Raw genomic sequence first — 16061 nt, 5'->3', positions numbered from 1 at the left:
GTAGCTGAAGAACCATATATTTCACAAAATCATGATAGCAAAACAGTATTACAACAATACTAGGAGGCAGGGCATTTCAGTAAAAGATGCTTTACTTGGAGTCATTCTGACCTGGGTTGGAATTCAGGGCCTAGCTGTTACTGACTACGTGACCTTGGACTGGTTAAGAAACTTCTTAACCAGTAAGCCTTTGTTTCCTTTTTTACACTACAAGAATAAGTTAACTTTTCAAGACCACTATGAAGATTTTAAAAATAGGATAATAGGTTTTTAAAAAGCATTTAGCATGGCACACAAGAACTAAAATGTGCTATTTCCTTCCCTATTAGTTGTAAAATGAAAGAAACTCAAAGTGACACTTTATTTTGAAGGTTGTTACTTGAAAGAGAGCAACTCTGATTAGAATAAATTAAGGAATGAAATGTTTTCAGAAGATTCTGGTGGAGATTGCTGAGTATTTTCAAAAGGATTTAGATATTCATGATACTAGTTCTTTATAAATTTGTTCATAAACTTTATAAACTGATTTTGTTCAAACTTGTACCTTTCCTTTTTCTTGATACAGATATATCACTAAGTACATCTGCATGATTAACCATAGCTGAATTCTGGAAGGTTCACAAATACATGAAATAAATTCGGAACACAGTAAGATGGAAGACTGGGAGATTTTCTGAGGTAATTGACAAGAGAGGTGGAAGGATATACTAGAGGCTATGCCCACATAAAGGGTTGTCTGAGTTGGAATTAACTAAATTAGTAGGAGGAAAACAAAGGAAAAGGGAATAGGGGGCTGGAGGTGAAGGTAGCGGGGAGGGGCAGGCCTAGATTCTAGGCAGAGTCCATTGACCCCTGACAGAAGAAAGAGTAGGGAAGAGCCAGCAGGGTCGCCAATTCCCACAGTGACCACTAGGTGACAGCACTAGCTTGGCTGCTGCTTGAGCAAAAGAGAAGAGTTCAGGGCACAGTAGCAGGAGCGTTTTTTGTCAGTCAGCATGTTAACAACTTAGAACAAGCCTAAAACATGCTGGGCCTGGTAAAAGCCTCAAATTGCAGTTTTTAAAGTCACTGCAACTACTGAATTTGAAACCAAAAATGTGGGTGAGTTATTTGAGGGAGAAATTACTATTTGTAGAATTAGAGCCTTCATATGAGTTAAGAAGAGTTTCAGAAAACAAAAGCACCAATTAAGAAATAAACTCACCCAATCAATCAGAAAGTGGGAAAAAGACCTAAACAGACATTTCTCCAAAGTAGACATACAGATGGCTAACAAATGTGAAAAGATGCTCAACATCGCTCATTATTAGAGAAATGCAAATCAAAACTACAATGAGGTTATCACCTCACACCAGTGAGAATGGCCATCATCAAAAAGTCTACAAACAATAAATGCTGGAGAGGGTGTGGAGAAAAGGGAACGCTCTTGCATTGTTGGTTGGAATGTAAAATGATACAGCCACTATGAAAGACGGTATGGAGATTCCTTAAAAAACTAGGAATAAAACCACCATATGACCCAGCAATCCCACTCCTAGGCATATACCTGAGGAAACCAAAATTGAAAAAGATGCATCTATCCCACTGTTCATTGCAGCAATATTTACAATAGCTAGAACATGGGAGCAACCTAGATGTCCATGGAAAGATGAATGGATAAAGAAGTTGTGGTACATATACACAATGGAATATTACTCAGCCATAAAAAGGAATGCATATGAGTCAGTTCTGATGAGGTGGATAAACCTGGAACCTATTATACAGAGTGAAGTGAGGAGATCAATCCTGGGTGTTCATTGGAAGGACTGATGCTAAAGCTGAAACTCCAATACTTTGGCCACCTCATGCAACGAGTTGACTCACTGGAAGAGACTGATGCTGGGAAGGATTGGGGGCAGGAGGAGAAGGGGACGACAGAGAATGAGATGGCTGGATGGCATCACCGACTCGATGGACATGAGTCTGAGTGAACTCCGGGAGTTGGTGATGGACAGGGAGGCCTGGCATGCTGTGATTCATGGGGTCGCAAAGAGTCGGACATGACTGAGCGACTGAACTGAACTGAACGCATATATACAGAATCTAAAAAATGGTACTTTGAATTTATGTGCAGGGCAACAATTGAGAAACAGAATAGACTTATGGACATGGGGAGAGGGAAGGAGAGGGTGAGATGTATGGAAAGAGTAACATGGAAACTTACATTACCATATGTAAAATAGATAGCCAATGGGAATTTGCTGTATGGCTGAGGAAAAGCAAATGGCTCTATATCAATCTAGAGGGGTGGGATGGGGAGGGAGGTTCAAAAGGGAGGGGATATATGTATACCTGTGACTGATTCATGTTGAGGTTTGACAGAAAACAAAATTCTGTAAAGCAGTTATCCTTCAATAAAAAAATTTAAAAAAACCTTCCATAGTAACAGAATATATTAATAATAAAGACTGTTTTAAAGCATTGGGTTTCTTTCAGTTCTGGTTTCCTCGGTGTGTATGCCCAGGAGTGCGATCGCTGGATCATATGGCAGTTCTATTTCCAGTTTTCTGAGGAATCTCCACACTGTTCTCCATAGTGGCTGTACTAGTTTGCATTGAATTGAAAGAGACACATGTACTCCAATGTTCATTGCAGCACTGTTTATAATAGCCAGGACATGGAAGCAACCTAGATGTCCATCTGCAGATGAATGGATAAGAAAGCTTTGGTACATATACACAATGGAGTATTTCTCAGCCATCAAAAAGAATGCATTTGAATCAGTTTTAATGAGGTGGATGAAATTGGAGCCAATTATACAGAGTGAAGTAAGCCAGAAAGAAGAACATCAATACCGTATATTAACGCATATATATGGAATTTAGAAAAATGGTAACCTGAACCCTGTATAAGAGACTGCAAAAGAGACATAGGCATTTAGAACAGTCTTTGGGACTCTGTGGGAGAGGGTGAAGGTGGAATGATTGGAGAGAATGGAATTGTAGCATGTATATTATCATAAGTGACCAGTCCAGGTTCGACGCATAAATTTTCCTCTGTTCAAAAAAAAAAAATAAAGCATTGGGGAAGAAGCAAAATGGTGTCTAAGAAGAAAATGAAAACTAAGGACTTGGTCAGACTATGAGTACTGGTTCTGGTTTCGTTTGTTTTGTTTTTAAATAATACCAAATTGGTAGTATCTATTGATAACAGCTGCTTACATCCATCATCACCCCTAGGTCACAGAAAGTAGATAATTACATATAAATGCTTCCTGATGAGGTGCAATAGAAAGAATATAATATGTAGAAAGTATATAGTATTTTCAGTCAGAAAACCAATAAAATAATCAGATTCAGTTTCTAATTTTAACTACCTGTTTTCAAATATACAAGGAGCAAGTTCAGAGATACTGTACAAATTCAGTTAGCAAATCTAGAATATGATAAGCTCTATAGGACAAACAATCCAGTTTCTTTAACAAATAAACTGCAAGAAGGAAAAAAAGAAGACAAAGGGGAACCCTACTGTTTTTAAAGGATTTAAGATAAATATCAACCAAATGCAATGGATCCGAAAGTGAATAACCAATAAGTAGACAATTGCAGAAATATGAAACTGACTAGATATTTGATGGCATCTTTTAAATTGACAATGGTAGTATGGCTATGTTTCATAAAAAAGATTCCCTATAATCTAAAGATGCAAACCAAAATATTCATAGTGAAAAGATGTATTACTGCAATTAGCTTCAAATAATTCAAAGGGGGCAGAGTAGATGGAATCAGAACTCAAATATAATTTGCAATAAGCTGATAATTTTTGAAGCTGGGTAATGGGAATCCACTATCCTAGTCTCTACTTTTCTGTATACTAGAAATTTTCTATAATTAAAAGTTTAAAAAAACAAGTAATGTTCATTGTAAATAAACTTGAAAATACAGAGAAACAGCAAGAAAAATCAAAATCACCCATGAACACCAACTAAGATTAAACATTTTGAAGAAATAAATATTGTTGAAGAAATGGGAAGGAAGAAGAGTAAAAAGATGACTACGGTTATGGCCTTTAAAAAAGAATGAAAGCATTTTTCTAAAAAAACAAATAGTAATGCTGGGAAATACACTTGATTCAAAGCAAGTATGATGAAAGTTGAGTTTAATACAAGTCTCTGACAAAAGCTATAAAGGTAGGGATTGTGGGCACTGCTATAATAACTGAAGCCAAAAAAGTTAAGTACAGTCTGAAGTCACTTCTCATCCTGATTGTCTGCTCACATGGCTTCCTCACTTGCTTCAGCATCTGATCTGACCCCTGACCTCAATCACCTGTGTACAACAGGCAAGAAAGGGTTCATCCATGTGGTTACCAAGGTGTAGGTGGTTTTAGAGAACCATTTCTCTGAGTTTACTTAAGACTAATCTATTTAGCCCTAGAAATTTAAACACAGAATACACTTGAGAAGTTATTTTTATTCTCCCTATAAATAAGCTCATTAGAAAATACTAGAATGTCCTAATGGTCAGGAGGAGATTAAAAGGAAACATATCTGAGCTCTAGTCTATCTCAGAACTCTGGGCAACTAGAGCTTATGAATTTTTTTTCTCTGTTATGACTATTTTCAATATCTAACTTCCCAGAACCAAATTAACAAAAGCATATAGTTTCATTTTTTGTTTTATAAAATAACTCTTTATACTTTATGAAGTAACTAGAGGTTTAGGAACATGTCAAGAATCAAGAAAATCTTTTAGAAGTTCCTGGTTCTAAAGGCTTCTAATGTATTCTGTTTTACTTAATAGGTCTAATCAATATGACAAATATCCATTTCTCATCAAATATGACAGTGTTTAATAGTCTTATTTGTAGAAGGAATTAAAATATATTTTGTTACACTCAGAGGAGAAGCAAATGTCACTGACCTTTATTGTCTGCTGCTATAAATCCCAAGATGTTTTCATGACGTAACATGACAGTCTGATAAATCTCTGCTTCACGGAACCATGAACGTTCTTCTCTAGAGGAGAATATTTTAACAGCAACTTCTTCTCCTCTCCATTTTCCTCGCCAAACTTCTCCAAAACGACCTTTGCCAATACTTTCTTGTAACACAATAGTTCTTGCAATTGTTCTCTGAACAAGCAATGGTAAACCTAAGGATAAAAACAGTATTCAATACAAAATATCTGTATGTGTTTCTAAACCAGGATAGGTGTTAGAGAATGACCCAGAAAGGTTTAGTTTAAAAGGTTTAAAATCTCACTGAGGAAATACAGAGTAAAGTTGCAAAATCAGTAATTCATGATAAAAAGGAAACTAATAAAAAGATCCAGAAACCCCTAAGAGTCAAGGTAGGCTTTAAAAGATAAGCTGAATTTAGACTGTGGTTTACAGAAGGGATAGGACTAAAGAAGAAGAGAAGGTAAGGTGTTTAGGTAGGAGGAATTTACCAGCAAAAGAAGGAAGGAAATGTATGATACATGTTTAGGGAACCAGCTTAGATAAGCAGAACAGGGACATGCGTAGTAAAACAGTAGAGGAACAGGGAAGCTGCGTCAGAATGTGAGGAGTACTGAAAGCCAAGCTTAAGATGACCAGTGAAGAGCTGTAGGGGAAAGAGGAACTGGTAAACATTTCTGAAAAGGGGCCATGAATGGGAAGAAATGATTTAAAAATCTTATTTCAGAAAGATGAGTCTGGTAAGTTTTAAGAATGGGAGGAAAAAAGTATGTAAACACCAGAAACAAGTGAATTCTGGTCTAACTTTATTTATTTATTTTTTAATTTTTATTGGAGGCTAATTATTTTACAATATTATATTGGTTGGTTTTGCCATACATTGACATGAATCCACCCCGGGTGTCATGGTCTAACTTTAAAAATGATCACAGAAACCATCTCAGGACAAGCAATTTACTAATTTATGTGCTAGGAAATGGCTCCCCACACAACACTAATATCTTAAAGAATGATGCCAAGTAACTTACCTTGGTGATGAGATGTTGGCAGTTTTCTCACAAAATGAACTCACTTGATTATAACATACAGAGTTTTCAATATTTTTGCCACACTTCATTTATATAAAAGTACTTACCTATAAAATTTAAGTAACACTGTATTTTTGACTATTCTAATTCACTTAATATCTCATGGACTAAGAACTGTCACCTGAAATTATACTGGCACTAACAAAATACCAGTGTACATCAAGTTCTACACTGTTTATATAGTCTAATATGCACACATTTGTGTCACATGTAATCTATATTGAGTTGCCTACTAGATCAAATTAACCCAATGGAGGTAAATGAAATTATCTGCTCTCTTTGGTTTCTAGTGTGAAATGCTTATAAATAGAAACATTAAATCTTTGTCTCTTTTCCTCTTAAAGCTTCTCAAATAGGTCTTTCCTTTCCCTTGCTCTATCCATCCATCCCCCACTTCCTGCAAAGTAGTTAGCAGTCTAATTGTAAACAGTTGTTTTTACAAGGAGACTGCTGGTTAAAAATAAACCTGTAGAAATTAAATGAAGGAGCTCATCTGTATTATGAATAACCAATTCCTAATTATGCTTTTTACAGTAGACACTAACATACTGACAGTACATACAGTAGACACTAATCCTCTGAACAGGGCCACACCATGTACTTAAAAAGATGTAAAGTATACATAAGAGTTCATTTCAGGGACTTTACTGGTGGTCCAGCAGTTAAGAATCCGCCTGCCGATGCAGGAGACACAAGTTTGATCCCCTGGTCCAGGAAGATTCCACATGCTGCTGGGCAGCTAGGCCCATGCGCCACGACGACTGAAGCCCATGTACCTAGAGCCTGTGCTTGCAATAAGAGATGCCACTGCAATGAAGAGTAGCCCCACTAGCTGCAACTAGAGAAAACAGGCTTGCAGCAGTGAAGACCCAGTGCAGCCATAATTAAATGCACTGTGCTTAGTCGCTCAGTCGAGTATGACTCTTTGCAACTGCATGGACTGTAGCCCGCATGGAATGTAGCTCCTCTATCCATGGAGGTTGTCCAGGCAAGAATACTGGAGTAGGTTGTCATGCCTTCCTCCAGGCAATCTTCCTGACCTAGGGATCAAACCCAGGTTTCCCACATTGCAAGCAGATTCTTTACCATCTAAGCCACCAGGGTTTTATTTATGTATTAATAAATAAATATTAAAAACACACAGGAAATAAAAGGTTCCTTTCAGAAGGCTGATCTTGAAGTTAGAACGGCAAGGAATAAAAAGAAAGGGGAATAGCAAAAGGCAAGTCTGGAAACGCCTGACACGTTCAAGACTCGTGTAAATGGTACAGTCAAGAAAGGCTAAGAGGACAAGGAAAAGTCTGTCTTCTCCTTCACCATTGATAGATGCAGAACTAGAATACAGAGTCAAGCATGAAAGTCCCTGGGTTGTGTCCAACTCTGAAACTCCATGGACTATACAGTCCATGGAATCCTCTAGGCCAGAATACTTTTCCTTCTCCAGGGGATCTTTCCAACCCATGGATTGAACTGCGGTCTCCTGCATTGCAGGTGGATTCTTTACCAACTCAGCTATCAGGGAAAAATCAAGATTTATATTTTCTGTATTTGGTTACCACAACCCATGAGTATCTGAGCATTAAAAAAAAAAGTAATAGTTTTCTTGTAAAGACAAAAATAAACAGGCCTAAGTTAGATCTCAATATTCTCTGCTTTACTTCTGTACCTTTTAGAACTGCTCAAGAGGAAGCTACAACAGGGAAAAATGCATGGTCCAAGCACCTTCACATGCAGTGAACAATGGAAATAAGACAAGAACAATATGCATACATTAAAGAGATCATAAGCATGAAGAGTTGGACAGGACTGAGCGACTGAACTGAACTGAAAGCATGAACAAGACATAATAAACACTGGGCTAAGAGATTCACATTCTCAAAAACTGACATACCCATGTGCATGTCCACATAAACTTTTCAATCTAATGACTGCTTAAATAGAGGCATATGCTTAAAAATAGGCACGTGCCCAACCTGCAATTCAGATTCATGCAACAGGGGTAAGGTTAGCATTAAGTTTAGAGGTGGGTACCAGAACCCAGCGCTCTGCTGTCTCCCGCAATTCCTAAGTTAAAAAGTAGAGTCTTTGAAAGAAAGAGATAGGGCCCTTCCTCAAATATGGTGCTGAGTAATAAACATTTGAATTCATAACATAAAATGTTGTTTTACCTTTTCCTCAATGACTGAAAGAACTAAAAAGGATATTATTTACAGACATTTGACTTACTCAGAGGCATGAGTTCCATTCATGAAGTGGCATTCAGGCTTTATAATAAATAGGAGGAAAAGCACTTTCTGCTATCATTCAACAGAAGATAGCTTCTGTCTGGATAAATCTGGAAGCCATTCAGCACAGAATAAACTATGACAGGGAAAGAGGCCTTAAACTAAGCTTTTTTGTAAAATGCAGCAAATTCATAATTGTATGTCAGATTTTTTCCCCAAATACCTTTTCAATAAGAGTAATAACACTTGTCATTTGGATATAACTTTACAATCTACCAAGTGCTTAAGTGCTTTCATGCAAATGTATCATTTCATTTGAATCTCACAACAAATTCAATGACCTACACAAGGCAGGGTTCATTATTTTCATTTTAAAGATGAAATTACTCCAGCATGAGACATCAGCTAACTGCCCAAAGCCACAGAGCTGGCAAACAATGCAGACAAGTTTTTACATGGTAAAAGGAGGCATAAAAAGGAGAGAAGCTTTCAGACAATGGAGCTGGGTCCCTGACAGATCTACAAATACAGAATTCTTTACTTCATATCTGTATCTTAAAAGGTAAATATATTTTTATTTAGAAATCAACTGCCATCCAGACAGCAATTTCTTTTAATCCTTTAGGAAGACTTGGCTCCCCTTGAGGCCAGATACATAACACTGCCAGGTGGCATGAGCTGCTTTGATTTCCTTGGGTTTAAGTTTGGCCACAAGTGAGCAGGTCCAAGGGATTAATTCCAAATGATCTAAAGCCACCCTAATTTTCCATGACTTTGGTCCTTGCTGAAGATATTTTTTTTGTTCCAGGATAACTCCTGGAATGAGCCGGATATTCTTTGAGAACCCTTTAACTCAGAATCAAAGGGGGAACTCCAGAGAAGCTGTAAAATAATCTCTCACCACTCCTCCACCATCTCTGCCCAGAGTGTCACATCTTCAGAACTAAGGCTGCTCCTTCTAATCCAACTTCTAATTGCCTCCCTCCTCATAGGAGTCTCAGGAATCCCTACAAGGCTGCCTTAAGAGACCTGGGCTCCTTCATAAGCCTGTATGCATCCTAGTAGTCATGGACAGAACTCATGGAATATTTACGGTCAAATTCTACAGAAGAAAACTTTAGATCATGAAATCAGTTTCTTCATACTTAAATGAATGAACATATATACATATACATCCCTTAAAATATATCTTCATTCCCTTGAAATAAAGCATTTTTCATTATGTGAACTTTTTGTGTATCTGTGATTTTATGCTTCAGAGTCATATGCTTCCCCTAGTCATAATTTCTGCTTTAAAGTTCCTTTAATCACTTGATTATATAATTTGTGAAATTTTCATTACATATATATGTTTAAATCTTTGTATCCATGAATCTAGCCCTTATTTGAAGTTAATTTGCTTCAGGCAATTGGGTAATCTATTTCTGATCCCACAGAAATCAACAAACTGAGAAAAGCAAATATCAGAAGGGCCATGGATCAGTAAAGCTGTATTAAATAACAAGGTGGTCAGGCATTTTCTTAAGGGAGAAAATGACAAAAAATTCATTAGTTTAATGAAAACAACAACAGGAACTAGGCCTGAGCCAAAGACAGCAATTTCATGTTAAAAAAGCAAACAGCCTTCACAATTTCAACACACTGTCTGTCATACCTGCTTTCGGTAGCTGCAGATTATTTGAACATCTCTGAACTTCAGCCTCAGCTACAGAAGAATAACTGTCCTTATCCTTTTTATCTTGCACAGTCATGAGAAGGTGAGAATGCTTTGAAATTTACACAAATGTGAAGGTGACTTACTGATGAAATGTTGACAAGTCAGTCATTTCCAATTTGTCCTTCCTAAACTAGCCACAGTCAGATAAAAACTTAGCTTAAAGACCTATATTAAGGTTCAAACCTGGAGTAGTATTCACACTAGCCCAAATTTTTACAAACTTAGCCAACTGGCTTAGCCAACTAATAAATAGTTTATTTTAAAAAGACATTTTAGGAAAAAGAAACAAATACATTACCTGATCCAGAACCTGATGTTGTCATATCATAAATTAAATCTTTTAACGTTGTACCCTCTGAAATAAAAGGGCGATCTAATGAGGGATCCTCTTCATTTGGCACTCGATGGTGAATGACAGTGCGGTTATGGCAGATATAGACCATCAACATGAGTGAGATACAGACAAAGCAGACTGGTCCAGCAATGACAGCTGCCAGTTCGACAGGACCAAGGCCAGATGATGGCTTTCCTGTAAAAGGGCCTCAAATGAAATAAACAACAACAATAACACTATAGGCGGCATCCACAGTTTCCTAATCCTCCACATTTCCTGCAGTTGGTCACTACCATTAGTCACAGCTTCATTACTGCAGTTCATGGAGCTCAAACCCATAACAAGTGAAGCACTTCATCTTCTCCCACTGGCTCTCCTTTTATGATCACTAGCTCTGTCAACATCCACTTAGTCTTCCTATAGTCCTGAGCCTAAATAACAAGGCCAGGTACTGCAAACATTGGACACCCACTCCCCCGCCTCCCATCACTCTCCGATTACTAATAAAAGAACCGATCATCTGGAACAACTCTCATTAAAAATTTCTTGAGTCACTGTCTTTTCTTAAAAAAGCAGTTTGGCTTATCTTCTTATTCCAAGGCCAGTATATGCTCATAGCAAGAAAAAAATTAAAACGTATAAATACAGATGAGCAAAATTAAATTTATCTATAGCTTCACAATCCCCCTAAAATTCATCTTTGCATGTTCTGTGTATCTATATATCTCCACCAATTTTTTTTCCATGCAAAAATATACCCTGTTTTTTGAGTTTGCACATGTATACTTTCCAGTTTATTTTAATCACTGAGCCTTTTAATTCAAGATCATTTTTTATAATTTAACAATTAACAATTTGCATTGCTTCAGAAACACATGAATTATAACTATTTAGGCATTCATTCTGACACTTGCTGGTTCATGGCCCGCCACCATTTCCTTCACATCACATCTTTATCATATTGAGATCTTTACTGGGCTGATTTACGAATCCTATCTTTCAGAAGGAGTACATGAGTGCGTACACACTGAATACTTGATTATCTAAAGTTAGCTGTTGCCTTTACATATGAAAAATCTTGGCTCATCTAAAGAATTTTGGGTAACAAGCAATATATGATATTTCATTGCCTTCTGGTATTTTTTTTAAAAAGCAAAATAATTTGAACTTTTTCCTTTTATAGGTAACCAGTGTTCACTTGTGCTGAATGTGTACACAGTTTTCCTTTATTCTTGAAAATTGATGGATTTTTCATTATATGTATTTGGTTAAGTAGTTCTTCATTAATTTTACATAGTATTCTTCTCTCTTCTGTCTGTCCTTTTGCCTTTTTCTGGTTTTACAGTAAGCACATTGGATCACCTAGATCTGTCCTCTATATCTCTTACTTTGCTCACCAGGTATCTTTTTTCGGAATTGTAACACAATTTCTCAAGCTTGTCTTGCCTTAAGCTTGTCTCACACTTGATTATAAAATTATAGTATCCAGTCTGCTGTTCACTTTCAATACTGCGTTTTTTAAAATAATTTATCAATTGAGCTTTTCATCTGAAAGCAATCTTTAACAACTGTGAAGTGTTCTCATTTCACTGTGAACTGAAAACAGACCTTGGACTCTCTGAAAGTTCTTCCCTATCATGAGGTAAGTCTATTTCATAGGATGACATCTACTCTCATTTATCCAGTTCAGTTCACTTCTTTTGAACCATGGAATCTTTCCATTTGGTAAAATCATTTGCTGTCTGATTATCAGGGACCTGGGAATGAGGGATCTTTGTATTTCAGCATTAGAAATAAAGTGAGTTCTTCATAAGGTTTTGTGAGTCTCCATTCTGATATTCTAAGCCATTTCAAACAACAAAAATGGGAAATTCTTTTCATCATATTAGAATTGCAAATAACTATATAAAAGTCAGAAAAATTACAGTCTGACAGAGCTTTGCCACAAGGACCTTCTTTATGGTGAAGATTTGGTTTTACTTTGCTGTTATCATGTGAACTAGGTGGAAGACTGCCTGACTTCTATAACTGGCAGGGCTGGCCCTTTTCCTCTGAGCTCCAGCAGTGTTTTTTACTTTAACTAGTACGATGCCTAGACCAACTCTGAGTGGAAAGTGAGCACTGGGGTCTATCCCTCTGAGCACTGAAAGTGGTGCTTCCTAAAGGAGAATTGAGAGTCTGCCCCTGTAGCCTAGTCTCACACCCAGCCTCTCAGCTTAAAGTATTGGTGGGATTCTGCAAGAAGTTCTTTCACGTACTTCGTTTCCTATAGTTAGTCAATTCTTTACCAGACTATTATCATCTGCACTATAAACTGCAGAGTTTCTGACAACTCTGCATGCATTTAGGTGGTACTTCTTCCATTAATTCTCCTACATTAATATAGCTTTCCCTCATTTTTGTATTCCTTTATTATAGTAGGTATTTGGGAAAAGTGACAGATCATCACATCATGTAGTCGCTCAGTCATGTCTGATTCCTTGTGACCTCATGGTCTGCCAGGCTCCTCTGTCCATGGGATTCTCCAGGTCAGAAGACTGGAGTGGGTTGCCAGTTCCTTCTCCAGGGGATCTTCTCAACCCAGGGATCGAACCTGGGAATCTCAGATTCTTTACCATCTGAGCCAGCAGGGACCCACCAGGGAAAAGTGACAGCAGAGTTAAATACATGAGCTCAGACCAATATCTTTAACCAGAATCTTTAATCCAATCCTGTTTATTAAGTTTTCAAATTTCTGGCTCTCCTAGGACATTTTAAAATGTAAACTATGGTGAAGGACCAAAAACCTAGAAATCATATGTAATAATTTATACATAAAGATCATAAAGCAAGGTGAAATTACAAAGTGAAGGCGTCTGGATTGTTGAGTGTTGCTCTCCATTCCCTGTCCATTACTGACTGCTTTCAAAGGATGGAGCATTATACAAGCAGGGACACTCTCAGGATATACTGCTGTGGTGGCCTGTATCAGGATTCTCTAAAAGTGCCTACTCTTTTAGGCACAACAGACCCCAGAGAAAGTCTGTCTTGGCACCACCGTCTCAAGCAACACACACCCAGGAGTAAGAATTTTGGCTACTCTTATGACTACTAGTATGGCCTAGTTACTTTTTGCCTCTAAACTGAATAAACTGGGATAGTCTAAGAGCTTTTCTTATAGTATCAAGAAAAAAATCTTATACAACTTACCAACAGTTGGAAGTTCTATTTTATTGCAGTGGTCCTGATTGCAGCAATATGTTGTAGTTACAGACCCAGTTTTTGAAGATGGTGCACATACAAATGGCCTGTCTCGTGGAATTAGGTCAATTTCAGCTATACACATGCTATTATGTATAACTTTGTCTGTGGTCTCTGTGACAGAGACAAAGCAAAGCCCATCTGTGACACAAGTAAAATTGTCTTTTGTACAAAGGTGGCAGAAACACTGTAATGCTGGGGAAAAAAAAGAAAAAAAAGATCCTATCAGAGAAAATTATCAAGGTTAACAATTTTAAATTATCCCATGGTCTCTGTACTAACAGACACATTCCTGATTCTATTATAATTATATAGTTTTTTTTAATACTGTTCGAAAAACAAAACTCTTTGTTATTCTGAGAAGTTCCAAATTCTATTAAGAAGCACATATATGTAGGAGTCAAACATGTTGAAATTTGGACCCAGATTTTTTTCCTAAACCTTTTTGGCTTCCAAGTAGAGAAGAACTGTTACATGCAATTTTATCTGTGCAAGGCAAGCATTTGTCCTCCCATTTAAAATGCAGTACACTGAGACGCCCGGCTCCGGCGGCGCAGGCGCAGACGCGGGAGACGCCCGGCTCCGGCGGCGCAGCCGCAGACGCGGGAGACGCCCGGCTCCGGCGCAACCGACCACGTGCAGAATGGTGGCTGAGATGAGCTACCCCGTGCCCAGGGTTAGGGCGGTGGCCGAGAGGAGCTGTACCACATTCAGGAGGCGGTGGCTGCTTGGGCACCGGAGGGCCGAGAGGAGCTGATCTACATTCAAAGCAGGAGGCGCGGCCTTGAGGAGATACCCCTCGTCCAAGGTAAGGTACAGCGGCTGCGCCTTGCTGGAGCAGCTGGGAAGAGATACTCCACGACCAAGTGGAATATAAGAATCCAGTGTTCTGGGGAGGAAGGAACAAGATGGCAGAGGGATAAGATGGCAAGACCACTTTCTCCCCCACAAATTCATCAAAAGAACATTTGAACGCGGAGTAAAGTCCACAAAACAACTTTGAATACTGGCAGAGGACATCAGGCTCCCAGAAAAGCAGCCCGTTGTCTTCTAAAGGAGAGAGAAGAAATCCAGCTCCACCCACCAGAACACCGACACATGCTTCCCTAACCAGGGAACCCAGACAAGTCACCCGTCCAACCCCACACAGCGAAGAAACTACGTAATAAAGAGAACTCTACAAACTGCAAGAAGAGGGAAAGGCCACCCCAAGCAAAGCAATATAAGCAAGATGAAGAGGCAGAGAAATACCCAGCAAGTAAAGGAACAAGATAATTGCCCACCAACACAAACAAAAGAAGAAGATATAGGGAATTTACCTGATAAAGAATTTCAAATTTTGATGGTGAAAATGATTCAAAATCTTGAAAGCAAAATGGAGTTACAGATAAATAACCTGGAGAAAAGGACTGAGAAGATGGAAGAAAGATTTAATAAGGACTTAGAAGAAATAAAAAAGAGTCAATATACAATGAATAATGCAATAGATGAGATCAGAAACACTCTGGAGGGAACAAACAGTAGAATAACAGAGGCAGAAGACAGGATAAGCGAACTAGAAGATAGAATTGTAGAAATAAATGAAACAGAGAGGAAAAAAGAAAAACGAATTAAAAGAAATGAGGACAATATTAGAGACCTCTGGGACAATGTTAAACGCTCCAACATTCGAATCATAGGAGTCCCAGAAGAAGAAGACAAAAAGAAAGACCATGAGAGAATACTTGAGGAGATAATAGTTGAAAACTTCCCTAAAATGGGGAAAGAAATAATCACCCAAGTCCAAGAAACCCAGAGAGTCCCCAACAGGATAAAACCAAGGCGAAATACTCCAAGACACATATTAATCAAATTAACAAAGATCAAACACAAAGAACAAATATTAAAAGCAGCAAGGGAAAAGCAGCAAATAACACATAAGGGGATTCCCATAAGGATAACAGCTGATCTTTCAACAGAAACTCTTCAGGCCAGAAGGGAGTGGCAAGACATACTTAAAGTGATGAAAGAAAATATCCTACAGCCCAGATTACTATACCCAGCAAGGATCTCATTCAAATATGAAGGAGAAATCAAAAGCTTTACAGACAAGCAAAAGCTGAGGGAATTCAGCATCACCAAACCAGCTCTCCAACAAATGCTAAAGGATCTTCTATAGACAGGATACACAGAAAGAGTGTATAAACTTGAACCCAAAGCAATAAAGAAAATGGCTACGGGATCGTACTTATCAATAATTACCTTAAACGTAAATGGGTTGAAATTTTCAAAAAGGCTAGGAAACAATTCTCATAGCCATCAATAGTTCAGTGTTGAGTTCATGAATAGTTTTTAAAGTTTGGGACAAACTGTAGTATTTGCTATTTGAAGTACTATTTGTAATTGGCATATTACGATGTAACTTTGGTCTTCATTTCCAACTTAAAACGCCTAAAAATGCCTAACAGGTTTTTAGATTTGTGAATTTTAGTTGAAATGTATTTTATGATGTTACTAAACCTGCAGAAATATTGAAATAT

At 37.8% G+C, this 16061-nt stretch overlaps 1 protein-coding gene and 1 long non-coding RNA gene across 4 annotated transcripts in view; one reads left to right on the top strand and one right to left on the bottom strand.

The window, feature by feature from the left end:
• The window catches only part of LOC148777354 (uncharacterized), an 80248-nt gene extending 78375 nt beyond the window's left edge, over positions 1–1873 (top strand). The window contains exons 5-6 of one of the 2 annotated variants that reach the window (XR_016037857.1): positions 566–678; positions 1598–1873. This is a non-coding gene — a long non-coding RNA (uncharacterized LOC148777354). Of the gene's footprint in view, positions 1–565; positions 880–1597 lie in introns of those variants that run through there. The other variant, XR_016037856.1, reaches the window with a different exon arrangement.
• TGFBR1 (transforming growth factor beta receptor 1) overlaps positions 1–16061 on the bottom strand; it is a 79687-nt gene that overhangs the window by 25891 nt on the left and 37735 nt on the right. The window contains exons 2-4 of one of the 2 annotated variants that reach the window (XM_055427134.2): positions 13492–13737; positions 10267–10509; positions 4902–5132 (exon numbers count right to left, since the gene is read on the bottom strand). In XM_055427134.2, coding sequence (XP_055283109.1) covers positions 4902–5132; positions 10267–10509; positions 13492–13737 — 720 coding nt within the window. The remainder of the gene's footprint in view (positions 1–4901; positions 5133–10266; positions 10510–13491; positions 13738–16061) is intronic. The other variant, XM_055427135.2, reaches the window with a different exon arrangement.

The sequence above is a fragment of the Moschus berezovskii genome, chromosome 7 (genome assembly GCF_049115385.1).
Source record: "Moschus berezovskii isolate FMDL1 chromosome 7, NW_MosBer_1.0, whole genome shotgun sequence".
Classification (NCBI taxonomy): Eukaryota; Metazoa; Chordata; class Mammalia; order Artiodactyla; family Moschidae; genus Moschus; species Moschus berezovskii.
Note: the sequence above shows the minus strand (reverse complement) of the source record. Positions and strands in the feature narration are given on the sequence as shown.